This window comes from Micromys minutus (assembly GCF_963924665.1).
Source record: "Micromys minutus genome assembly, chromosome: 18".
In the NCBI taxonomy this organism is placed as follows: domain Eukaryota; kingdom Metazoa; phylum Chordata; class Mammalia; order Rodentia; family Muridae; genus Micromys; species Micromys minutus.
The window spans coordinates 49,896,330-49,924,239 of record NC_137953.1 but is presented as its reverse complement, the minus strand read 5'-3'; the positions used below and the strand labels follow the sequence as shown (position 1 = coordinate 49,924,239).

At 39.3% G+C, this 27,910-nt stretch overlaps 1 protein-coding gene across 2 annotated transcripts in view; it reads left to right on the top strand.

The window, feature by feature from the left end:
- The window catches only part of KLHDC10 (kelch domain containing 10), a 52,173-nt gene that overhangs the window by 4,445 nt on the left and 19,818 nt on the right, over positions 1–27,910 (top strand). Inside the window, exon 2 of one of the 2 annotated variants that reach the window (XM_080931974.1) lies at positions 19,280–19,366. The exons of the other annotated variant lie outside the window; for it this stretch is intronic. Within the exon in view, the coding sequence (XP_080788100.1) occupies positions 19,280–19,366 (87 nt within the window). The remainder of the gene's footprint in view (positions 1–19,279; positions 19,367–27,910) is intronic. 2 annotated transcript variants of the gene reach the window in all.

The window sequence follows — 27,910 nt, the reverse complement described above, 5'->3', positions numbered from 1 at the left end:
TGTTGCTAACACAGAAAATGACAAAAAGGAAGACACACTTAATAGTAGGCTGGGTGAAAAACAATCGTGAGTTCTTAATTTAAAAGCTTTAAATAAATGTAAAATTGAAGTGGTAGAGAAGAACGTGTTAGCCACACATGGTAGTAAGTGTCTGATCTCAGCCTGAGGAGGAGAGGCGGGAAGGCTGGGTCTCCTCCAAGTCATAGCTGCATGAAACCTTGTTTCAGAAAGCAATAAAACAAAACATGGAGAAGACAAATTTTCTTTTTGTCTTTGTGACTATTGTGTTTTCTCCTTAGAAATGATTCATTTCTTGCCTTTTGTCCACAAGGAGTGTGCATTGTGCCTGGGTGGCACTGTTGTTTGTTTAGATATGCCAGAAGGGTTTTTAAAGTGCAGTTTCCTGCCAGTCTCCTAGTATGTGAGGATCTCACACTTGGATCTTTATCTTACAGGTAAATTCCTAGAAGCTCAGTTGCTGAGTCAAAGGCTACTCACTATTTAAACTTGATAAACTGTCAAATTGCCCTCTATAGAGGTAGAGTCATTTCGTGGTCTGATGACAGTGTTAACCTGCTGGTGGCTCTTGCTTGGTTCCTTTATTGGAATACCAATCCTCTTCCCCATCTTTGTAATAGCTATGGATGGAACCTAGGCTTTGTACATGATGTAAGCATGCTACCCAGAATTTATTCCCTCAGGCCAGAGATTAGATTTTTTTTTTTTTTTTTTTTTTTTTTTTTTTGTTTGTGAGGCTGGGTTTCACTCTGTAGCCCTGGTTGACCTGGAACTTTCTATATGACCAGGCTGGCCTCACTCACAGAGATCTTCCTGCTTCTGCCCCCGGAGTGCTGGGATTAAAACCTTGTGCCACCTCAACCCAGAAGACACTTGTTTTTGTGTTACGGTTTTACTGTGTATGCCAGACTGGCTTGGAATGTGTGGAAATCCTTCTTCTTCTCCTTCTCAGGTGCTGGGATTACACGCATGTACGTTATGCTTGGCTAAACTTTTACTTTACCTTTAAAAAAATGTGTACAGGTATTTTCCTTGCATGTATGTGTCTATCTGTACCATGTGTGTTCTGGGTGCTTTCAGGGATCAGAAGAGAGCATCTGTTTCCCTGGAACTGGAATTATTGATAGTGTTATGAGCCACCATGAGGGTTCCAGGAATTGAATCCACGTGTGTGGAAAAAGCAGCCAGTGCTCTTAACCACTAAGCTATCTCTCTGAAGCCCTAAACCACTTTATTGTTGTTTGTTTTTGTTTTTCAAGACAGGGTTTTTCTGTGTAACCTTGGCTTTCTGGAACTAGCTCTTTAGGACAGACTGACCTCAAACTCAGAGATCCGACTGCCACTTCTGGAATTAGCCCTCTCCACCCAGCTGATTTATTTCCTTAAACTTCTTTTTAGCAAATGAAATAACCATGTATGTTTCAGTTACTTATAGTCTCTATAGATTCTGTTCATTTTTCTATTGAAATGCTTTACGTTATTTATAGGAACTCATGTTCTGAGGATACTAGTACTTACTACCTTTGACACATGTTGCAGATCTTTTCCATGGCTTTTCATTTTATCTTTGAACCTTGTTTATAGATGGATTTTTCCAGCAGGATTAGACAGTGTTGCATAGTTTATTAAAATTTTCCAGTAAAGCTTTTTAAACATTCAATTATGTGATGTTCATGCATATGTTTATGTGAGTGCTGGTGTCCTTGTAGTCCAGAAAATGGTTTTGGATCCCCTGGGGCAGGAGCAGGAGTGACAGGACGTGTGTGTTGAGACCCAAACTCTACAAGAGCCTATGAGCTCTTAGCTACTCGACCATATTTGAACCACTTGAGTCTAATAATTTGTGGTTAAGAAAGATCATCTTTGTACCAGTACTCTTTAGCTAAAATTAGAGTAGATGTTCTTGTGTTATTCTTGGTACTTTCATAGTTTTATTTTGTGTGTAAGCATTTGTCCATGTAGATAACAGGTTTTGAAGCCATGAAGCAGAACTGAAAATTTACTTTTCCTCTGCATTCCTGCTCATTATTGAGCATCGTCACTGAGCGCTTCTCTGGTGCCCACTGTTTCCTCGCATGTGAGGTTCTACCCATATCAACGTAGTTTCTGAATAGATTGGGATTACCCTTTTGCTTTGTTGATCAGTCCATCTCTTTGATTATTGTTGCTCCATGTTCTGTTCTTGTTTGTTTTTCCTTATCTTTCCATAGAATATGAAATCAGCTAATTAATGCCCCCAAAATCTTAATTTTGTTTTCTTTTTGAGTCAAAGGCTTATGCATCCCTGGTTAACTTTGAATTACTTTATACATGAGGCTGGCCTTGAACTCCTGATCCTTCTGACTGCTTCTGAGAGCTGGGATTACAGATGTGTACTACTATGCCTGTACACTGTAGCTGTCTTCACACACACCAGAAGAGGGCATCAGATCTTATTACAGATGGTTGTGAGCCACCATGTGGTTGCTAGGATTTGAACTCAGGACCTTTGGAAGAGCAGTCAGTGAGTGCCCTTAACCACTGAACCATCTCTCCAGCCCCATAATCCAGCCCCACAATTTTATTCTTAGGGCTCAAGAATAATACCAAGTGTTAGGATTAAAGGCATGCACTTTACAGTCCTGCACATACTCTCTCTCTCTCTCAAGCTTGATTTATTTGTATGTCTGTATATTTATGTGTGTGGTTGTGTGCATCTTTGCCTGCACAGAGGATAAGAAGAGGGCACTGGATATGCTTCTCTTTCACCCTACCTAGTTTTTTACATCAGGATCTCAGCTGAAGTTGGGACTTCTTTTTCTCAAGTAGGCTAGAAGCAGCAAGCTCCAACAATCCTTGGAGCAGGGTTTAAGGCATGTTGTATGGGTGCTGGGACCTGAGCTTTGGTCTTCATGATTATGAAGCATGTGTTCTCATCCATGAGTCATCTTTCTGACCCTGACTTTATTTATTGATTTATTGACATGTCTTTGTTTGTGTGTATGCATGTGATTTGTGTGGCACATAAGAGTCAAGGTGTACATGTGGAGGTCAAAGAACAACTCTTTTGGGGGTTAGTCTCTTTTCTTCCACTGGGTTCCAGGGATCAAACTCAGGTCATCATAACAAACACCTTTACCAGCTGAGCCATCTCACTCCTCCTGTTGTGGTTCTATCTTTCCCATAATAATTTACCAAACCATCTGTTGATATGTACGCAGGTTGTTTTTAGTTTTTGACTGTTAAGTGTAGTGCTGATGTGAATATATACCTGTGTACAGATGTCTGGATATGTGTTTCCCTTAGGTAAATACTTAGAGTACAATTGCTGAATCGTGGAATTGTGTAGTAACTCTGTGGAATATGGTTAGCCATTTGATGAATTGCCAGACAGATTTCCAGAGCAAGTGGAATTTTACATTCCCACCAACGCTTTGTACATATTCCCAAACGCTTGTCATCTCACTTGCTGAGCCTATATACCAACTATTTTAATATGTGTGAAATAGAATCTTAGTTCTCTGTGTTTTAGACTAGGTTTTTATATTGTTCTGGCTTATCTCACTCTGGAGCTGAAGCAACCTCAGCCTCAGTAGCTGGGCTGTAGGTGTCACATCTTCATGCCTTCATTGTGGCTTTTGATGTGTTTTCCTTCTATGACTAACAGTGCCAAGCATCTTTTTATGCGCTTGTTGACCATTTGTCTGTGACTGCTTCCTTGTTTGGGAGCTATACATTTAAATGCCCTATCCTGTTTTTAATTGAGTTGTCTTTTTGTGGTTTTAAGAGTTCTTTATATTTTTTAGACTTAAATCTTTTGTTTATATAATTTAACACTTATATGTGCATTTTCTCCCATTTTATTATTTTCTTAGTTGTGTTGCTAAAAGTACATACTGATCTTTTAAATTTTGATGAAGGCTAGTTATTTTTTACCTTTGTTGTTCATGTTTTGGTGTGAAATATAAGAATCCTTTGCCAAATAAAAGGTTATAAAGATGCTTCAGTGTTTTCTAGTCTTGCATTTGTCCCTGTACTTGGTGTCAGGCTCTTCTGAGTTCTGTCCAGACATTCGGTGCCATTTGTTCATAGCACTTTTCTTTCACTTCTGAATTGTCCTGTCACCCTTGTTAAAAATCAGTTGATTGTGGTAAAGTGGGCTCATTCTGATCTCTCTGCTCTGTTCCATTGATCTGTATGTCTGTTCATCTGCCAATACTGTACTACTTCATTTATTGGTACTTTGAAATAAGCTTTTTAAAAAAAGATTTATTTATTTAATGTATATGAGTACACTGTAGCTGTCCTCAGACACACCAGAAAAGGGCATCGGATCCTATTACAGATGGTTGTGAGCCACCATGTGGTTTCTGGGAATTGAACTCAGGACCTCTGGAAGAGTAGTCAGTGCTCTTAACCACTGAACCAACTCTCCAGCCCCCTGAAATATGTTTTTAAATAAAGAATTATGAGTCTTCCTATTTTATCTCTTCTTTCAAAGGTTTATTTTGGCCATTCTGGGTCCGTTACAATTCCACATAAATTGGAGAATCAACTTGTCTATCAGCACAAAGCAATCAACTAAGATGGACTTACCTCACTTCCTCATCTCCTTCCTGAAACAGCTGAGGATAAGTGATGTAGTTAATGTGTACCATCATGGGTGGTCTAGAGTTGTTTTTGTTCATGTTTGTTTTTCTTGTCATTTTTCTGAGATAGATTCTCACGTAGGTAACTCTGGCTGTCCTGGAACTAACTCATTATCTAAACCAGGTTTGCTTTGAACTCAGATCTGCTTGGCTCTGATCCCCCAAACACACAAATTAAAGGTGTACATCTGCCTTAACTCTTGCTTTTTTACTAAGCTGTTTTTGTTAGTTTGTTTTGAGACAGGGTTTCAGGTCGCCTGGGCTGGTATAAAAACTTATTAGGTAATTGAGAATGGTCTTGATCAGATTTTCTTGTTTCTTCTGAAGTGCTGGGATTATGGGTTTGGGTCTGGTTCAAATAGCAGGTACTAGGTGTTGAATTGATGTGCTAGGTAGGTATTTTTTTATAGAAAGAACATCTGTCAGTCCTAGCTGGGTACTTCTATAAACATCTACTCATAACCCAGTGTGTAACAGGTAAATTAGGTACTGATTTTTGTTCTGCTTTTTATAGGTAAGAACACTGAGGCACAGAAGGTAAAACTTGTCTGTGACCATGTAGAAAAGGGGGTGGGGGAGAGAGATACTGTTATTCTTAATCTTCTGATCTACTCTATGTGTTGAAGTAGAATCTTGCTAAAGCACAGCTATATTTGTATTGCTTCCTAGATCAAAATTCTACATTGGTTTCCTGCCACATTTAGAATCCAGCCTGGACTTATGCTATCTAGGATGTAATCATTGAAAGTAATCTTAGGTAGTAAAATGAGAAATAGAATGACTAGTAAGAAAAGGATGATAAAATAATTTGGAGTTGAATGATGCCCTTTTCTTTGAGTTGTTTTGCTTTTTATCCACAGTAACTTTTTTGCCATATGGTTTCATCATTAAACTGTCAACTCTGTTAGCTTGAATCAGATGTATAATTGATTAAATGCTAACTATACATATTTTGGTGTCACATGAAATAAATTCTTTTAAAAGTATGCACACAAGTCTCATTTAGGACTGTGGAATTTCTAGTGTGGACTCTGAAATTTGATAATTTCAAAAGGAAAATATATTTAGTTTTAAATGCATTTACATATTAAACTATCAAGGAAAGCAACTTCTTAAAGTTCTATCAAAAATTTTAGGAACTTGAAATAGACATGGTACACATCTTTTATCCCAGACTCAGGAGGCAGAGGCAGGACAAGTGTATCTCTGTGAGTTCAAGATCAGCCTGGGCTACAAGAAGAGGTCCAGATCAATCAGAGATATATAGTGAAACCCTGTCTCATAAAAAGGGCCTAAATTATGACTTTAAGTGAAACTTGTTTGAACTTATGGGAAAAATAGTGTACGTATTGTCTTATCATTCTTCTTACCAAGAAAAGAATATGTTTACTTTTTTGAAATGGCATCTAAATAAGTATACTAATCTGTAACTTAAGATCCTTCTGACTTAGTCTCCGGTACAACTTGGATTAGGCGTGTGCCCATTGTGCTATTCTCAGAAATAGATATTTCTCAGTGTAGTACTTCATTCTGAAGTCATACTAGGCCTAGGTGTCTTGCTTACTTTGGCCATATTCATATTTCATACTTTTTACATTTTTTTGAGACAGAATCTTATGTTCATGTTGGTTTTGAACTCATGGTATAGCTGAGAATGACCTTGAACTTCTGATTCTCATGAATTTACCTTCCTGGTTGTCTTAATAACTTTGTATACCTAGTTATACCTTTTCAACAAGGCCACACCTTCTAACCCTTCCCAATAAGTTCCACTGACAGGGGACCAAATGTTCAAACATATTCACTTTGGGGAATATTTTTATTTAAACCACATACCTTAAGTTTTGTATTTGTCTTTGTTTCGTTTTGCCAGATCTCTCTATGTAGTCCTTGCTGGCTGTCCTAGAGTTCCTGCGTAGACCAGCCTGGCCTTGAACTCACAGATTCTCCTGCCTCTTTCTCCATCTCCCTAGTGCAGGGATTAAAGATGTACACCACCATGCCTGACTACAACTTGTTTTTTGAGACAAAATTCCTTCTACGGCCCAGACTAGCCTGAAATGTCCTATGTACCCAGACTGGCCTCCAGCTCAAGACAGGACCTACTTCACTGTTCTCAGCACAGTGCTTATAAGCGATGCACTCCTAGCCCTGGCTACATGCTACCTTTTGGGGTTGGAGTAAATGCTGAGATTGAACTCAGGGTCTCAGGCATGCCAGGCAAGTGATGCATATCACTAAGCTGTATTCCCAGTTATATCTGAGACAAAGTCATACACACCCTGAAACACCATGTAGCACAGCCTTAGGGTTACAGACATGGGCCACCATGCCTGGTTCCTTATTCAATACTTTTTAAATTATATTTTATTTATTTTTATGTGTGAGTTTGTGTATGTCTTACATTCTAGAGTACATGTATGGAGGTCAGAGGTCTTTTAAGAATCCCTTCCTTCTACCTTGTGGGTCCTAGAGATCAAATTCAAGTTGCCAGCCTTTATCCACTAAACCATCTCTTTAATCCATCCTTTTGTTGATTTTGAGACAGGATTTCAGTATGCAGCCCTGGTTGACTTGGAACTCTCTGTAGAGAGGCTTCCCTCAGATGCACAGGGATACACCTGTTTCTGCCTCCCAAGTGCTGAGATTAAAAGTATGACCACCACTGCCCATCAACATTTTTTTAAAGATTTATTTATGTGTATTAATATTTTGCCTGCATGTATTCATGTACTCCACATGTGTTCCTGGAGCCTATGGGGGTCAGAAGAGAGTGTCAGATCCCCGAGAACTAGAGTTAGGATGGTCATGAGCCATGTAGGTCCTAGACAAGAGCAACAGTTATTCTTACCTGCTGAACCATCTCTCCAGCCCCATCCATTTTTTAAAACAGATTTTTGCATAGATAAAAAAGAGTGGAGATGATACTAAATGAAGAAGTCAGAACCTGAGGTTGTTAGCTGTGAAGGAAAGCATGTGCTTCATTGTACACAAGATCCTAGAACTAGAGTCATAAACAACCAAACACCACCAACAAAAAGAGAAGCAGGCAAATGGATTTAGTAGCTGTAGTGTATATGTCATTGCAGACTCATTTGCTGAAAAATGTAGACTATAATGAAGGCAGGGGTTTGCTTTTAAATCCTCAAACACAGAGATCAACCTTAAATAATTAAGTTTTAGAATGAATTTTTATTTTTTCTCTCCTTTGAAACTTTTTCGAACCATAAGATGTTAAAATTGAAAAAGACCTTAGAAGTCTTAACTTCTGTTATTCCTCCTGGTTGGTGTCTTTCTTTTATGTGGTCCAAATTCATTGACTTTCCCCCTTGAAAATAGTCATAGATTTGTGAAAGTAACTCTTTTATTTTTAATGTGGTTCCATTAACTGCTGAGTCTAATGGGTACTACTCAGGGGCTTTATCAGATGTTACATTCTTCTTAGGAGAGAGAGAAAGCCAGGTTTTAGTTCTTTGGAAACTAATTTCTCCAGCCTGAGTTTAAGATTTATTTATTGTTATTTTATGTGTGTAAATGTTTATCTGCTTGCATGTGTACCATATGCATGCAATGCCCACAGAGGCCTTAAGGGGTTGTTGGACCCCCTAGCTGGAATTACAGGTTGTGAGCCTCCACATGGGTATTGGGAGTCAAACCCCAGTCTTCAAGGGCAGCTAGTACTCTAACCACTGAACTGTCTGTCCTTCTACCTCCTCCAGCCTAAGTTTAATTTTCCCTCATACTGAGAGAAGGCAGTTAATCTGTTTTGATTTGTTTTGTTTTCCAAGTCTAGTCTCAGTAACCATTGTAGTAGGTAGTTATAAGGATCTGTACATATTTGCAGTTTCTTTGAGAGTAGGATTTGGAGGTGCAACAGACTAGCCAAAAGGGTGGAGTTGTTAATTAGTTTTTGTTTGGTTTTTTTAGTTTTAATTTTTAAAAAGATGTGCGTATTTTATATGTACTTTGCTTACATGTATGTATGTGCACCACATGCCTACCTGGAACTCAAGAAGGCTAGAAGAGGTCCTAAGATTCCTAAGAGAAAGAGGAACTGGAGTTAAAAATGGTTAAAATCGGACCTAGGTCTTCTGGAAGAGCAGTGAGCAAGTGTTCGTAATCACTGAGACACGTCTCCAGATGTGGGCAGAGTTTTATGTTGAAATCTTGGCAGTCACTCATAAACATTAAGAACATGATATTATTTTAAACCAGAGTGATCTCAGGAATTTTGTATTTATTAGATTCAGATGTAATGCTCTAATCTAGCAGATTTATGAATTATAATACTTTTTGATTAATATATGTAAATTGTAGCTTATTTTTCAAGAATAGTTTAGCCAAGAATCAGTCATTTATGTAGATGAGTGTCATATCTGTTTGTCCTTTCTTTTCCTCAAAGTCAAAAACTCCTCACCTAATGAGCCCACTTTTTTTTTTTTCAGAAAAAGGATGCTTAAATAATAAAGCCAAAATAACAAAGACTAGCTCCAGATTAGAAGCTGTTCTTCACTATGCTATGCTTACTTTATATTTACAGAAGAAAGGTCTAGGATAGCCTGCCATGTTTTATAATAAATAAGAATAATGTAGGAGGAATAAGAAAATGAAAGAAAAATACCAAAACGTGGCAATAAAAAGCTGTGTAAAGCAGAAAGGACCATCAGGCTGTTCAGAGAGAACAGGAATATTAAGCAGCGGGAAAGTTGAGAACTAGCCTTTTTTCCCACTTGCCTGTTTATTTCTCTGTTGATCCCCAAATAGTTGAGATAGTTTATAAATGAGTATGTATGAAAGCACAATGCTTAACATAAATGTATATAAGTTGTGGTTAAATTTAAAAGAAATAGCATGTCCAGTGTGTAGGGGCAGTGTCTTAATTAGGGTTTCCATTGCTGTAAAGAGACACCACGACCACAGCAACTCTTGTAAAGGAAAACAATTAATTGGGGTTGGCTAACGGTTTCAGAGGTTTAGTCCATTGTCATCATGGTGGCTTATAGGGAGACATGATGCTTTAGAAGCTAAGAGTTGTACATCTGGAGCTGCAGGCATCGGGAAGAGACAGCACTGGCCTGGCTTGAGAGTCTGAGACCTCAAAGCCCACCTCCAGTGACATACTTCATGCAAGAAGGCCATGCCTAATTCAGCATGTTATAGCTCCTAAAAGTGCCACTCCCTATGCAGCTTTGGGGGCCATTTCACTCAAAGCACCACAGGCAGAAAGTTGCTGTTGCCTCAGTGTACTGCTTAAAGACCTGCTTGCTGCTGTTAAGGTTAGGGAGGTGCAGTAGAGGTGAGTAAGTAGTCCACAGCTCCTTACTCTGTAGCTAGGGTTATAAGAGCATCATCCGAGTACATGCTGAGGCTATCCGTGTTTTGATTGTTTGTGACAGGGTCTTGGGCAGTCTAGGTGGGCCTCAAACTCATAATGAATTGGAAACTGTCCTGCTTTTATTTACCAAGTACTGGAATTACAGGTCTGTGCTACTACTATAGGCTTACCACAGTTGTTCTTAATTAAGAGGTTTTGCTTTGTTTAACTCCAGAAATCTTGGTGTGGTAGAAAACATTACCTTATTCTGTTAGTCACAATGATCTACCTACTCTGGTTTTGACTTTTAATGAGATTTGGCAATCCGCAGTATAATGGAGATAATAAAAAAATCATAGAAAAGTAACTCCTTTGAAGGGCTAGAAGACTGCTTTTACTGAGAATCAGTGTCTTAGACTTCATTCAGCAAGTATTGGTTAAATGCCTTTGTTAGACATACCTGGTTTAGGTGCCAAACAAGAGCATGATTGTAATAGTAATTAAGAGAAATTTAGATTCACATGCTGTGGTTTAGCGTGGCTTACTGATGTATAATTCCTGTAATCCAGAATTTGGGAGACTGAGGCAGAAAGAGTTTAAGGCCGGTCTGGGCTGTATAATAGCTGTTCCAGGTAAACCATAGCAGCTTCATGCAGAGGTCTGTCTGTCTCAAACAAGCAAGCAAGCAAAACAAAACAACCCCCCCCCCAAAAAAAAAAAAACACATGGGTTTAAATTCTAGACTTTTTACTTGGTACTTAAGTGTTCTTGTATAAACCTCACTATTCTTAATATCCCCATCTGTATATTGGGAATCCGGGTAGTATCAATATGATAGAGTTGTGGAGAGGATTAAATAGTTCTAGTGGTGGTAGTGTTTGTGGACTGGGATCCGCGGGATGACTGACAATTCACTGCAGGATGAATTTAGGCTTCTCAGCAGCTGGATAATCAACTTCTCAAGGACTAAACACAAACCCTTTTTTCAGAACCTCTTTATTGTTACACAGAAGGCATTTTAGCAAGTCAATTTCCACATACCAAAACCTCTTATCTAGGGGTTGTCTTGAGAGAAGCATCACCTTAAACAACCCTCAGCCATATAAGACATCCTAGTTTGCCGGTTGTGTCTCAAAGCTGTGCAGAAGAGCTGGGAATCCTTCAAAGGAACAACTCTGTAAATCTCCGATAACAATCCCTGATGGAAGCCTAGGTGCCACCTCTCTGGAATCCATTCCAGATACAGTGGCTCTGCTGAAGTTCTGCTACACGCTAGTAACGTGTGCGGTTGTTCTGCTCATGTACAGTGATGCGGCTAAGCAGACTAGACCACGTAATGCAGCATGGTTTTATGAGTCACAGTTTAATTTGCTCTTTGTTTATATAGTACTTTATTTCAAAAGGGACTTGAAATAGAACTAAAGCCTCCTAAGGGGCTCTTCAGGAAGGAAGAGCTAAGATGTGGGTTTAGATCTCTCTCTGTCTCCGTATTTTGCAGGGGCTGAGGGTAGTCATCCTTCATTATGTAGCCTTGGCTGTGCTGGAGCTTAATATTATAGACGAGGCTGGTATTGAACTCCCAGAGATCTGCCTGCCTCTGCTTGAGTGCTGGAATTTAAACTGTGCTACCGTGTCTGGTCCTGAGTTCAGATTTCTTGGTTACAGGAGTACCTTGACATGCCTGGCTTATAGTTTAATTTTTAAGAGCAAAAGGCAGAGATTTAAAACTAATGATATATAAGTGCTAAAATAGATACTCAAGTGTTCACTCTCCTAAATTGAAAAGAAAGATATTTATTTAAAAAGTGATCAATACTAAAGTAAAATTTGCTATTGTGAAGTTTTCGAATGATACCTCTTCAGGTGGACACCTGAACACCTCTGGGAACTATGAGTGGAATGTTAGCGTGTTAGATTTTTATTACTCTTTTTATTTTAGCAGCTGCCCCATCCTAGGAAAATGGGCCATCCCATTCAGGGCAGGTCCTCCCTATCCCTCTAATTAATTATTCTCCCTATCCTGCCTAATTAATCTCATGTGAATGCCCTCACAAAAGCACTCAGATGTGTGCTTTACTAATCTGATGGTTCCCCTCCCCCTCTCCTGCTTTTTTTTCCCCCTGATTTACTGTTTTGTGTTATTGAGCATTTTGCCTATGTGTATGTCTGTGCTCCACATGCATGTCTGGTGTCTGAGGAGGTGGTGAATCTCCCTGTAAGTGCTGGCGATCAAATCTAAGTTACAACTGCTCCTAAACACTGAGCCAATAACTCTCCAGCCCTCCTAGGTGTTTCTCAGTTCAGTCAGGTTGGTGATTAAAATTAAGCATCACAAATCCAAGCCCACCTTTTGCCAGTTTATCATCATATACATCTGTTTAAAATTGTCATTTTCATCTCTTTTTCCCCCCCACCATTTTAAAGGGTTCATGTCTATTTCAGAATGTGAAATGCATTAGCACATCTCTAGGAGTCCCCATAATCTACTGTTTCCAGCATTACTAACAAGTCCAGGTGCAAAAGCTCATCTGAGAGGCTGAACAGAGCTCAGCAGTTAAGAGCACTTGCTGTTCTTCTAGAACTAAGTCTCCAGTACTCAGGTGGCAGCTCACAACCACCTTTAACTCTAGCCACAGGAGATGTAATGTCTCTGGCCTCTGAGAGCATCTACACAAACATGTATATATCCACATTTGAACATATACACCTACACATAATATAACAAACTTTTAAAAAATGGTAAGTTAATGACTTGGAAAACAAGTTTAGAAAAACAAAACCCATATAACTCCATGCAGTGACCTCACTGTCACCCAAGCTTGATAATCTTTGGCTGTCCTTTTTTTTTTTTTTTTTTTAACAGCCTAAGGGTTTTTTCTTCTTTTTAAAAAAGATTTATTTATTTTATCTATATGAATACACAGTAGCTGACTTCAGACACACCAGAAGAGGGTATCAGATCTCATTATAGATGGTTGTGAGCCACCATGTGGTTGCTGGGATTTGAACTCATGACCTCTGGAAGAGCAGGCTGTGCTCTTAACCACTGAGTGATCTCTCCAGCCCTGGCTGCCCTTCTAAAATAAAACAAAGAAACGAAGAATCCTCCAGTGTCGTGTGATGATCCATGTCTGCCACTGGCTTAAGGAAGAGTGTCACCTATGTAATTGCTGCTATGGTCTCTTATTCTTGGGCTGCTGACCTCAGAGAAACACATGGCTGGGCAGCCAGGTGTGAACAGGGAGCTCTGGGGCTTTCTTCTCAAAGCAAAGTCTGTACCATTGAGCCTGTCAAAGGTGGGTTCTGATTGTTGCACCAGCCAATGTTCACGATGACCTTGAAGCATTTCCCCTGCTGTCCTTTTGTAAGATGCACAGCATTTTAGAGGGCCACCTCTTGTCACCAGCCACAGCTTCATTGGTTTTCACTTACATATGCTTCTTTTCCTGGCTTTACTGCACATTTTTCTACTTGCAACTGTTTTGCTCAACTTTTATCCCCAGTTCTCACTGCAGACCCAGTAAAATGCAGACAGTAATGTCCATGCCATAGCCTGAAGGCTGGGCTATCCAGAAAATTCCTCCTCTACTAGATTCATTGAGTCTACCACCCTTAAGGCGTGGGCAAAATGTAGACAGATTCTTTGCTATGATAAGACACAAGGGGTCCCATGTCTAATTGCAAGACAGTCTCATTTCTACTTGGAAGAAACCTGGTGAGCTGTCTCTACAGCAAAGTTTTGACTTTCTACTAGAATCAAGCTAAGCTTGTAGTAGTTCTAGGACTTCTGTGGTATGTATTTCAAACTCTTCTAAATTCCTCCTGCAAACCAGGTACAAAGGCTTCAGAACCAAATGGTCAGGTGTAATCACAGCAATAGCCATACTTCTTTGGAAACGGCTGTGTGTGTGTGTGTGTGTGTGTGTGTGTGTGTGTGTGTGTGTGTGTGTGTTTCTTGTTTGGGGTTTTGTTTGCTTGGTGTGTGAGATGGGACTATATAACCTTGGCTGGCCTGGAACTCACTAAGTAGACCAGGCTGGCCTCAAACTCAGAGATCTGCTTGTTGGGTGCTAGGATTAAAGGTCTGCTCCATCACACCCTGGCTTTTTATGTGTATGTTTTGAGACTCTCCTATCTAGCCCAAGCTAATTGCAGTTACGAATGTCAGTAATTTGTTATTTCCCAGTCAGCTGATGCTTACTAAGATTTGAGGCTTCCCTAGTCACTTTCTCTGATGTCATGTTAATTATTATGTTTTGTTCCATATGTATGTGCTGAGTGATTCCCCTTTCAGATTTCTGAGGGAACAATTTTATTGTGTTCTTACACATCCAAAAATGCCCTTCTTCATACATAAAAGAGAGATGAAGTGTAGAATTCTCGGTTTAAAGGTTGAGCATGGAGGTGCATGCCTATAATCCCAGCCCTCAGGAGGCAGAAAAGGAGGCTCCTAGCCAACATAAACCTGGCCATAGAGTAAGAATCCCATCTCAAAACACAGAATAACAATCCCCTCCAGTCCCTTTCCCCCAAAGCCTGCTAGGAAAAAGTTTATGTAATTATATAGTGAGTTGGAAAGATGGTTCTTGTCACCTGCAAGACTTTTGTCACTTTTCAGAATTAATGATAGTAGATGTTTGTGTTTAACTCTAAATTCTCACATTCATTTATTTACATATTTATTCACTTGCTTTTGGTTTGTTGATACAGCGTCTGACTATGAAGTCTCGGCCCCCTGGAACTTTGCATGTAGATCAGGCTGGCCTCAAACTCCTGGTGGTCCTCTTGGCTTTGCTCTCCATCTGAGTGCTGGGGTTATGGGCACATGCCGCCACAGCACTGAGCTCTCACTGGAAATCATTTCTTTATGAGTGTTCTTCCTTATGCTGGTACCTCTGCTTTAATACTGTACCATTGTAAGTTTGGGAGTGAAGTGTCATGTTAGTCTTCCACTTTCTTTTTCAGATTCTTGTGGTCTGGGTTCCTTCCATTTCCATATGAAGCTTAAGATTCATTTGTTCATTTCTGTAAAGAAAAAAAAAAGACAGTACTTCAAATTTTGATAGAGATGACTTCTCTTTGGTATCTTAATGTTTTACTTCTGACTTTTACCCTGTTTGGGTCTTGATTTTATGCTGGTTCATCCTGCTTTGAGAATCTTTGCTAGACTTGCTGTGACTTTCCCTCCATGTTTGCACAGACCCCCCTGATTCCATTAGGGAGGAGAGTGGACGCTGGGTGAGTGGTGAGCTGGAGTGTACCTGATACTGACCATTCTGTAATGTAGCTGCTCTTAATCTGTCAGGATGCTGATATCCACACAGGGCTCTTCTGGGCTCCAACTGTTCATCTTGTTTCTACCAGGGGGAGCATACTCTTGGTCATTGCCACCAGTCTCAACTGGGAGCAAATACATCTTCTTAAACACTTGGCTCAAGGAAACAAATAGGTAGGAGGGGTTGATCTGCAACACAACTTCTGTGTATCACCAACCACCAATGTGGTGAGATTTACAAACTGTTTCATCTCTTTGTGCTGCCTCTCTCTGTGGTCTTAGTTAAGCTGCTTAAAACAGTAAGGCCACCTCCCACCCACTCCTGGTTGTTATTGGACTGATTTCTAAGTTCTCTAAGCTTTCCCTTTCCTCTGATCTCTCACTGACTCTTCTCAGTTTTAGTCTATTAGGTACTGGTTATTGTTTTGTTCTTCTGGAGGCCTCCCACCTCCACCAGGCTTTCACTGAGAGGCCTTGGCTGTGTCAGAGCACACTCTGAAGACCACACCAGCCTCTGCCTCCCAAGGGATTGAAAGCATGCACAACCTCTGTAGATTTATAAAAGATGACATTGTTTATGAAATTGGGAATAATCTGAGTTAGCTTGTGTCTTGCTAAAGTTTTAATTTTAGTCAGTGATTATGATGAAGTAGTTTTTGTAAAAAAGAAAAGGTAGCAGATAAAATATTGGTTAAATAATTGGAAAAATTATGTTTTTCTTTGTGAAGATTTATTTTACAATAAGCACTAATGGAGATTGGTAGTTTGCTTAATTTTCACCACAAGCAGCTTAATGTCTGTGCAAACTTTAATGAATAGACCTTTAGGTCAGGAATCAATTTATGAAATTAAAAGGTGTGTGTTTCTGTAAAAATAAAAAAGTGCGTGTGCACATTACTGTTGTCATTGTTATGTTACTGTGCCCCTCCTCTTCTCCCTTTCTTCTCTATTTTCCTCCTCTCCTCCCCCCTCCTCTCCTTTTTTCCCCTTATTCTCTATTTTCCTCCTCTTCTCCTCCCCCACCTCTCCTCCCCTTTATTCTCTATTTTTCCTCCTCTTCTCCTCCCCTCCCCCTCCTCCCTTGCCCTCTCTCTCATCTCTGCGATTTGGGTGAAGAAGAGCACATGGGTCCTAAAGTGAGCATCCATTTTGACTAAATAACTTCCATGAAGTTAGCATTAGCTTTATCTGTGACAGAAGTAATATGTTGGTTGCTGTGAGAGAAACATGCCAAAGATGTTTAACAGTTCTAGTAAAACAAAGCGGGTGGGTGTTTAGGTTTGACTCCAGGGTCTTGTACATGCTGGCCAAGGGTGTTCTCCGCTGAGCTACACACCCAGCCCTCCAAAAGATCTTTGGTTACAGCTTTGATTCACTAATTTTTTTGTTATTTCTAAAGTAGTTTTAAATTTCACATGGCAGCCAGATGTGATAGAAATATCTTTATTTCAAGCAAGAAAGAGGCAGATGTATCTCTCTGAGTTCCAGGCCAGCCTGGTTTATATAGTGAGTTACAGGGCAGTCAAGCCTACACAAAGAGGTCCTATCTCAAAAAAGCAGAAGGAAAATTCATATAATTATATTATTTTCTATAAATAATATGCCATATAATTTTTGGCTAACATAAAGAGTAATTACTCCAACCTTAGGCATAGCTACACTGTTAACAGTTTGGTGTGTTTCTTTCCAGTATTTTTTAAAATTATATTTTCAAAAATTAAAGTAATATGGTATTGTCTTTTTCCAGTCCAAAAGTATTGTGTTCTCAAAAGCTTGGAAGATAAAGGCAAGAACAAAGGAGAAAAAACAAAATCACTCATAAAATCTACTCAAAGATAATCACAATTAAAATTTGATATAAGTCTTTTTGTATTTTTTGTGATGATATACTTTTTTAGTAACATCTTACTGTAATGCTACTTTGTAACTGGTTCCTTTGCAATATATTGTAAATGCTTGTTAATGCTAATAGCCTTATATAAACTTTTAAGTGGTATGTAGCATATGAACATATTTAAGTATGTTTAATTGACATACTTACTTAACCATCTCCTGGGTGGACATTGAAAGTGTTTATAGTTTTTTACTCTTATAAGTTTATGCAGTATTACCATAGTTAATTTTTGCCATTATAAGTTTATAAATTATTACCACAGTTAATATCTCTGTCCATACATCTTTCCATGCATCTATGGTTGTTTCTTTAGGAATAGATTCCTAGAAGTGGAAATAGCTGGGTCAAAGGGTATGTACACTTTAACACTTTTGATACATAAAAAAAATGTCAAATTTAAGCTAACCACTTGTTCTATTCTGTCTTGTATTGCTATTCAGTGGTTGTGTGTGCCTACCTTGTCTTTCTAAATGGAGAGGAAGTGAGAGGAAGGGAAGTTTATAATGTGTGTTAGTATACTTTGGCATAGTATAGCTTCTTGTGTAGGACTCCTGAGTCACCAATGGTGTATCGTATTAATTCAAAGTAGTGGTTCAGTTTGTATATTTAAACATATATGTGTGTGTATGTGTGTATTTTAGAGTAAATTTTGGTTTTCAGATTTTCTATTTTTCTATGCAAAGATATGTTAAAAATAAATGCAATTTTCAGTCATTCTCTTAGAAAAATAAAGAATATTTGACAATAAAAAATGATAGACCTTTGAAGAAACCATTTTAGCTTTTTTTACCTATTTTTCTTATTTTTATATTGGGCTGGGAATTTTCACTTTAACCTAGTAGTGATCTAGAGACCAACATTTGGGAATCTTGAAAGATTTTAGATATTTTGCCAGATACAGAATTTCCCCACAAGTCTCTTTTCGCTATAGTATTGTGAATTCTGTGCATTAAGCAGAATTTGTGTTTCTCCATGTCAAGGGCTTGAATACTCAAGCTGAAACTTCTGATGATCATCTGAATATATCTCCAATCACTTAAAACAAAACCCATTCTCTTTCTAGGGAGCTGGAGCCAGAGTAGGAGTGATGTGGTTAGAAGAGAGGACCTTTAGGTGGGGCCCTAACATTCCATCAGTCAGTCAGTTTCCTTAGGCTTCCTTCCTTCCATGTGACTATGATAAGATCTTTGAGGGTTTTCTAGCCCTCATTACACCTATCGTACTGTAATGTGATTATTTGTTTATACAAGTCCTTTGCTTACCAGAGCAGGAGTTCTTCTAGGTAGGATGAGTCATATCCTTCTTTTGCAACTCTAGGTCCTAAAACAGGGATGCAGGCACAGGTGCCTAAAAAAATGAGTGTGGAGGTAGTTCTGGATTGCTGAGGGAATTATATAATATAAACTTTATGTGCTATGCAAACAATGGGTTTTTTTTTTTTTGTTTTTTTGTGTTTTTTTTTTTTTTGACAACTATTTTAATGGGAAGTATCAGAACTTTGGGAAGAGAGAAAATTGCTCCATTGAACAGTTCTATGAGTCCATTACATTTTTCTTCTATTTTGTAAGAACAAATTTTAATTGGGATTAGTGTGGAGCTAAATTGCTTCCTAGGAGACATATGTATTCCTCCTCCCTAAGCTGCTTGGTGGTGCCCAGGTAGTAATGTTTTGTTTGACTTGGTTGTCATATAGTTTTAATTAAGACCAGCAGATTTCTTATTAAAGGTCAGTATCCATTGCTTTGTAACTAGCAACAGACACTGTGAACAGAGGAGACTATGCCGTGCCTGATGCTTTTGGCTTCATTGGCTTTAAAAGTGCCTTTGTAATCGATTCTAAAATTCCCGGTAAATTTTTGCCACAAGATGGCAATGGTGATTATTTGAGTGCACACGCTGTTGAGCCATGTTTAACCAGCTTTAAAAAGGTGCACATGACTGTGTTATTGGGGTAAGACTTGAAGACTTTCATCACTGTTTATGTATTATGTCATTTTAACTTCCGGAGTTAAATGATACTTTATATCACTTTCCTTCTGTACTCAAGTATTGTTTTGTTTTCTGTTTTTCTGTCTTTATAATACAGTAACTATGTATTATTTGCCATGTGTTGTATGTGTCTGACTTACTGCTGATAATTGTGGTGACAGGTAAGAAGAAAATACGATGGGACCCAGTTAGGAGGCGCTTCATTCAGTCCTGTCCCATCATAAGGATCCCTAACAGGTTCTTGAGAGGTGGGTGATAACTAGCAAGAGATCTGTGCTTCCTGTGGGTTGAAGGGAATTTTGAATGGATTTTCTAATTTCAAAACTGTTTTCTTAAGTTGTCTTAACAACCAAATTGAAGCAAAAAAAAAAAAAAAAAAAAAAAAAAAAAACCAACCTAAGGCCTTAGTTTTCAATTTATGTTTTATATTGATCACTGTTGGAATTGTGAAGACAAGTTTTGGGAAGTTAGATTCTCTTAATGTATGTGAGATAGAGAGTAGATTACCTCACCAGTATCGTGGCAGTCCACCATAACCACATCAAAGTTCTTCAAGTGTAGGATGTGATTCTAAGGATGAAATATAAAGAGCTCCGAGGAACTAGTAGTCTATATGTAATAGAAAATAAGTGAATGCATATGAATAGTCAATACATAAAAAGTGCTAGTTGGGGAGGGCAAACTGGCTTAGAGGATAACAGTGCTTGCTGCCAGGCTCAGTGGCCTGAGTCTGATCTCAGGGACCCACGTGGTAGAAACAGAGAAATTACTCCACACATGTGCTGTGGCACAGCATGTGCACACACCCACATCTAACACATGTGATGTGTAAATACTATATAATTGTAACAAGAAGTTAAACAAGTGCCAGTAAATATAAACTTCATTAATTCACCCCTGTCACAAACACAATAAGTGACATAATAAAATATTTTTCTATTTAGGTGGGAAGATGAAAACTATCCACGTTGGCAAGGGTATGGGAAGAGAAAGCTTAAATATGAGTTTCTGTATCGGTTTTCAAGCTGCTGATGTGTCTGACAGGGCAGCTCTTCTTCTGGACTCCACAGTGTTTCTGCTGACTCCTTTTCTGTCATCTGAAGACTGTTCTTAGTGAAAAGTTACTCTGAAGGGATTGAGAGTCCAGCTCACACTTTTCTTTTTCTTGATTTTTTTAGCTATAGAAAATTATCAGACAAGCATGCTTGATGTTGCAGTTAAGACCTTATTAAATTACTTACAAGTCATCCATCTAATTTTAGTGAAGAGATTAAGTAGAACACCTAAGATGCATGTAGCATCATACACCTTTAAACCTTTAAAGCAGGCAGGTCAGTGAATTCCAAGCCATACAGCAAGTTCCAGAACAGCCAGGGTTAGACAGAAAGACCCTTTCTCAAAAAACAAACAACAGAGACCACCTAAGGTAAGTGTAGATGTCCACCTAAGCAGCTGTAGCTGTTTCCATACCTAGTTTTTAACATATTTTTACTAGCTAAAGCCTGGAACATGAACAGACTTAAAACCAGACCTGAATGGGTCAAGAGAAGAACTTCAGTGATAACAAGCTGCCCCTCAGCACAAATAATGTTATTGATCAATGTCAAAGTTACTTTAGTAGGATGTGTTGGAAAAATAATATATATAAGTAGCTTAGCAAGGAAAGATGTTTAATTCTGTGATGTTTTTGTTTTAAATTAAAATGCTAATTTATTTTTTTAAACTGAGTTTAACTTAGTCTGAAATAAGTATAAATTAGTCTTCATAAGCAATGTAGCATTATTTTAAGTACTCCTGCTTTATACATATAAGCATAATAAAAGTAATATAAGGCCAGGCATGATGGTACAGGTCTATAATCCCAGAATTTGGGAGACTGAGGCAGGAGGATGTCCTTTTATAGTATAGGCCAGCCTGAGTTGCATGGTGATTTATAGGCCATTCCAGGTTGCAGAATGAAACTCTGCCTAAAGAGCCAGAACAAGGATTAGGATGTAGCTCCTTTGGTAGGGTGAAAGCCACGTATAAAACCAAGTATGGGGGCTGAGAGGTGGCTCAGACTTGACAACCAGCTCACAGTCCCTAAAACCCATGTGGTAGAGCAAGAAAAGTAACATCCACCAGTTGTCCTCTGACTTCCATATATGCTCAAGGCAAAACTATTATCTTCTCCACAAAATAAATACAGTGAAATTAAAACAAACAAAACACCACAAAAGCAAAAAGTACCATTTTTAATTGGAACACTTGAGGGAGGTGAAGGCAAGATGGTCAGAAGTTCAGGGTTATCTCCAGCTCCATAGTGAGTTCAAGGAGACCGTGTCACCACCACCAAGAGAGAAACAGTTAGGGCATAGAGTTAATGAAAAAGCAGTTATGTGGGGCTGGAGAGATGGCTGAGAATAAGCACTTGCTGCTCTTGCAGAAGACCTTTTATTCAGTTGTCGCCCCCACATGGTGGCTGACAAGCATGTATACCACTTCTAGATCTGACACCCTTCTTTGGCTTCTGCAAGTATGAGGTGTACATGTGATGCACATACTTACAGGCAAACACTCAAACACATTTAAAAAAACCTTAAAAATCATGTAAAATCCTATACAGATATAAAATGACAAAAGAAATAGTAAAAACAAGTCTGATTCTATCTGGATGGTGGGTTTTTGTTTTCTGTATAGTTTCTATTTTAAAAAAATTAATTCTGGGGGAAAAGACTGCACAGGTAAGTTTTATACATTGGATATTTGGAAGTCCTAACTGAGAATGGCTGAGAAGGTTGGTGGCTAACGTGAGCAGAGTGAGGTGGGGGCGGCTCAGCGCTGGGGCGGAAAGGTCACCACGAGCCTCCCGAGAAGCAGCGGCTGTGTCTGTTCTCTCCTTCGGCTCGTTTCAGTGTTTGGTGCTGTCGGCCACCTGTACCCTGTCTCTCTTCCCTTGGATCACAGCCCTGTATGGATGATCCTAGGTGTTTCCTGCTTCCTCCTCTGTCCATTTTGTTCCCTTCCGTGTTTTCTTATTTACCCATTAAAGGTGGAAATTCAGTGTTCTGTCCTTTCTCCGTGATCTCTGATTGTTCCATTGGCTTTCTTAGGTTAACTCTTCATCATTCATCCCTTCATAAGGTGTTCCTGGATGACTTCCTGTGTAGTAGTCACTGTACTTGATAGATTGATGATGCAGATCTAGAGACCAGGTGAATGGACAGTCGCAGAGTGTTTGGAATGAGTGATGGAATTTGTGAGTGTCCTCATAAGGTAGTTGAGCACACAGAGGTTTGCCATCAGCAAGTGGGGAAGACGATGAGGAATAGTATCATTTGGTTTCTCAGATAAACCTAACCTCAGTGGGTGTTTTGAGGAAGGGGGTAAATTACCAGCACAGGTGCCAGATAGCTTGAATATGGTGTTTGTGAAGATGTCTGTAGGAAGTTTAGCATAGTGGGAAATGGCAGCCAAAGTCTGGAAGGGGCCAAGATAGAGCAAGTACCACTGAAGGAGAGTTTTCAGGATCAGTCTTGGTCTTGTAGAACTAGTAAAGAGATGACGATTACAGTGACCAAGGTGAGGAAAGCTACAGCCTGAAGTAAGGCAACTGTAGTAGGTCAGGGGCTGGGGCGGGAACTGGAATCATGCATACGCTGAATTAGCGACTTGATCACTAATTGAAGAGCAGTCTAGAAAAGCAAGGACCACCTACCAGTTGTAGAGCGGTGCCTCCATGGGCACCCAAGGCAAAAGTGACTTTCAGATTTTCTGTGTGACATACTTCTTGTTACTAGGATAATCACTAGGCAGAGTTTAGGAGTAGGTGTTAAACTCCCATTGATTTGCAAACCAATAGTTGATTGACTCAACACTTTTAAGAAGTATTTCTAGAAAACCTGATTTTTTTTTTTTTTTTTTTGGAGTATCAACAAGTCTTTTTTTCCCAGGGAAGAGAAGGGAAGGTAAAGTCAGCATGTATTAAAAATGATTATAGGATAGGAATAGAAGTACCCAGGTACAGTAAAAATCAACCATGAAATAAAACCTCAGGAGTGGGGTCACCAAAGCCCCAGGGGGCTTATTCTCTTGCAGTTCAGGAGAGAGATCTGGGAAAAGACAGGCAAGTACACTCTTTCCCACCCTCCCCATAAATTCAAGATTTCTCACAAAGCTTTGGTTTCTAGCAGTAAACATGGAGATACATCCATCTCCTAGTAAGAGTCTTGTGGCCACTTTGACATAAGTTTCTTGTACCTGCATTAAGTTCCTGAGTGACTGGACTGTACATTCATAGTCCCTTTCCTGGTCAGATTCCACTTCCTACACAGACGGCCCCACACTTGCTTCTCTCTACCTAAGGGTGACAAGATTATGTTGGTTTGATCCGTCCAAAGGTGAATCACACCATGCAATGGTCTTGCCAGAGAGACGTGGCTCACCTGCAGTCCCTGCACAGAGGAGTCGAAGGCAGGAGGATAGCCAGGAATCTAAGCCTACCCTGTCTCAAAAGCACCCACCAAAACTCTTCGCTGAGTTAGTGAACAAGGGGAGAATGAGGTTCATGGCTTCTTCTGAGTTTTTATGTGGGTCATTCAGATGTTGTGGAGATGGCTCAAAGTAAACGAGTGTAAGTTTTCTTATGAGGGAGAAGAGGGAGAATGGGAGTGGAGGAGAATGCAATGGAAAGCCATGGTCCCAGAGGCTCACTTTGAGAAGAGGACCCCACATTTAGGTTTCAGGTGGTGTCTGCTGCAGAACTTTCTGTCAAAGATGCTTTGGCTATTTTTCTCTCAATACAACAAACATTCTGTAAACAATAAAATCCCAGAACAAAAACCTCTGAGTCTTTTCAGTGAGTCTAGCATCTCCTTCCAGGAAGACTTGGAAGACCCGTTCCCACCATGTTCTGATGTCTCTTCCTGTGTACAGACTGTGACAGCCCCAGCACTGACCTCACAGAATTCTGTTCACATGTGTGCCTCCCCTGAGGCTGTAAGCTCTGCCAGAACAGGGGCAGTGGGATAGCTGCTCTGACTCCTTCATCTCCGTTTGGTAGTTCAGTGCATGTGAGAGGTATACTGAGTCAGCACTAATTATACAGCTGTGGCCAGAATATATCATGGGTGTAAATTTTAGTATATCCTCAACTGTTGTAGTTGTAAGTGATAAATTAATAATTTGTTGAGAACATGATAATGCTTTCTCAATAATTCACTAGGTGTTTTCTTTACAAAAAGAAACAACAAACACCTTATTTATATTTTAGAAATAGTCTTTCAAAGTATTTTCAGGCCTTTCATTTTGGAAACCCTTTGCCTTGGTTGAAAACAGTTTCATAGAGTCTGTTTTCTGTAACTAGATCATGCATCTTCTCAAAACAGGTTTCTACCAACCAACAGTGTGGTACCGTAAAAACAGTTCTGCTGTATTGAAACACTGGATTCCCATCATAAAGAAGTAAACAAAGTATCCACTACCTTCCTCAGTTCTCCAATATCATTGTTAATGAAAAAAAAAAGATAAATGATGACATGTCATCATAATTCTAATGAAACAACAGGAAAAGGAAGTTTGGAGTCAGATTCACTGCATTTGAATCTAGGCTCTGCTATTTGCCAACTCTCTGACTTTGGGCCGGTGCTCTCTTATTTCTTATTTCTCTCAGTTTCCTCACTTTTAAAGCTAGGCTGTTGGTGATAGTGCCTATTCATATAGAGAAATGTCAAGAGAGAATATTTACCAAGTTTTAAATTAGAGTTAGAAACATTATCTTATAATTGTTTTTTATTGTTGAAGAATTTCAAGGTAGTTAAATCAAGTGGATGTGGGGTGAGGAGCCCAGTGGTAGAGCCCTTGTCTACCTGAATTCAGTTCTTGGTCCTGCAAAGCTAATTGAAGACTACTCATGGTGTAGAACTTAGGAGGTAGAGGCAGAAGGATCTGGGCAAGGTGAGTGAGCTATATGGTGAGGTCTACAGCAGCCTGGGCTACACAGAGCTAGCTTAAACTTGAAATTCCATCAGCTGAGAAACCAACACTAAATATAATAGAGTCCAAAATGGGTGTTCTTGATGCATAACTGATATTAGAGAATTTATTTTGTTTGTTTGCTTTGAATCTCACTATGTAGCCCCTCTCTGGCCTAAAATCTGCTCTCCAGATGTGGCTGGCCTTGAACTCACAGGGATCTGCCTGCCTTTGCCTTCTTAGTGCTTAAATCAAAGGCATGTGCCACCAACCTTTTTTTGTTTTGTTAAGACTCAGTCTTGAGATATCCCCTTTGCTGGCCAGGAACTCATTATTCAGACCTGGCTAGCCTTGAATTCATTGATTCGCCTGTCTCTGCCTTCTTAGTGCTAGAATTAAAGGCATGGGCCATCTACCATACATAAGTTTTTTTTTTTTTTTTTTTTTGGACTAGTGTTTATTTTATTTCATATTTAAGACAGGGTCTTACTAAGTAGCTCTGGCTTGCCTGAAACTCGATGGCCTCAATTCACAGAGATTGCTAGATTAAAAATGTCACAATTATGCCTGACTTTCATTTTGTTAATGTCAGGCTCATAGACACGGAAGAGGAACTTGATATGGATGGCTTAAGATGAACAAATGAAGCTGCCACCCATGATAGAAGCAGGTTGAGAGGATGCTATTATATTGAGCCATGTCCTCACAGATCCAGTAGTGAACTGTTCACTCATTGGACTCAAGACAGGCCTAGGGTTTCTAACATGGACAGACTGCTAAAGATGATTGGTTGCATTCAGTGTTCTCAGGGGAAATTATTTTGCAGATAATTCTGCTTAAGGAGTCAAAATTATTAAGAGATCTGGAATTTATGCTGTATACTCATTTTGGGAAAATTAGTTGGAAACTGGTAACATAAAAAAATCCAAAACAAGGAAGATTCGAATATATGGAGTAGTGTGTAGAGACTCTCCTAAAACTTAGCCATGAAGTTGAGTAATTGCAGAGATTTCTAACAGTGTAGAGGAATTGTGTAAATATGTGTGTATACATATGTATTGCATTTTATAACTGAGAATTCTATATCTGAGATAGTAGGTCCAAGAGCAAGCTGGCCTGTCAGACTAGCTGGATGAGAAAGAGTTTTCCTCAGGCAGCAAGAGGAAGAAAGAGACACTCCTGGAATCAGCCTTGAGCCTCATGTATACATACCTATGCCCTGCCATACATGCACGCACGCGCGCGCGCGCACACACACACACACACACACACACACACACACGCGCACACACACATATACATAAGCAAAAATAAATCTTAATAAAAATAAGAAATTTCAAGAATACTGAAATATGTAGGTGAAAAGCGAGCATCCTTATTTCCGGCATATACAATGAATTTATATAAATCAGGATTTAAAAAAGACATCTCTCTAGAAGAATGTATAAAAGTCTAGAGTAGACATATACAGAAAGAAAAATTCCAGATGGCCAACTCACATAAAAAGTGTTCAACTTGGTTGGACATGGTGATGTATGCCTTAAGCCTCTGTGAGGCCAGCCTGTCTATATAGTGAGTTACAGGACAGTTAGGACTGCATAGAGAGACCCTGTCTAAGAATATTCTTTAAAAAGTGCTCAATTCATCAGTGATGAGAGAAATATGTGTTCTTGTGTGAGATAGGTTTGTAGACTAACAGGAATTATTCAGGTGGGAGCAGCGACTGTGCTAAGCATTGGCCTGTAGGACTGAGGGATTCTCATGCTTTGGTAATTATGAAAATTGTTCTAGCCATTTTGAAAACCATGGCCTCATCTAATAAGGATTTCCTTTAAGACTCAGGAATTCAGGCCGAAGAGATGGCTCAGTGGTTAAGAGGTCCTGAGTTCAATTCCCAGCAACCACATGATTGCTCACAACCATTTGTAATGGGATCTGAGGCCCTCTTCTGGTGTGTCTGAAGACAATGACAGTGTACTCACATATATGAAAAAAAAAAAAGACTCAGGAACTCAATTTCTGGATTGATAGCCAACAGCCTTGTGCCCCCCTGTACACATGAAAACATGTATGAAAATGTTTGTATCAGCGTTAAAAGCTACAGATTGAAAGCACCTATCTTTTCACAGAACTAGACTGAGTCAGTAAACTGGGCTGCACACTCATACAGAGAGATGCCACTGAACAGAGGAGATGAAGACTAACTATGTCCACCATCTTTAACAACAACATAAAGGAAGCCTTGGAACAATCATAAATAAGAACCCAAAAGAATACATACTACATATTTTTATTTTTGTTTTTTGAGACAGTGTCTCTGTAGCCCTGGCTGTCCTGGAACTTGCTTTGTAGACTAGGCTGGCCTCGAACTCAGATCCTCCCACCTCTGCCTCCCAAGTGCTAAAAAGGCATGTGCTACCACCCAGCTACGATATCATTTTGCTACACACTTCAGATATTATTTGAGAATGCACTTAGGTATGATAACATATATGAAGCTATAAAGAGACCACTAGTTTTATGACTGACAGAAAATTAATGGAGTTGGAAAGTGGAGTAAGTAGAGATTGGTGGCTCTTGTGGAGGACCTAGGTTTGATTCCCAGCATCCACGTAGAAGCTCACAATAATCTGGTGCTGTGATCATGAAGGACAAGCTTCTGGAAGTTGGTAGTGCCTACACTAATAGGTTCAAAGAAAAGGTATGAGACCCCCTTTCATATAAAATCTTAACAAAAATTTAAGCTTTCTTTTTTGTTAGAATGTATCATACCGACGCCTTATATGTGTCCCTTCCTATATATAACATTTCAATGCAAATTTTATTTTAAAAATATACCC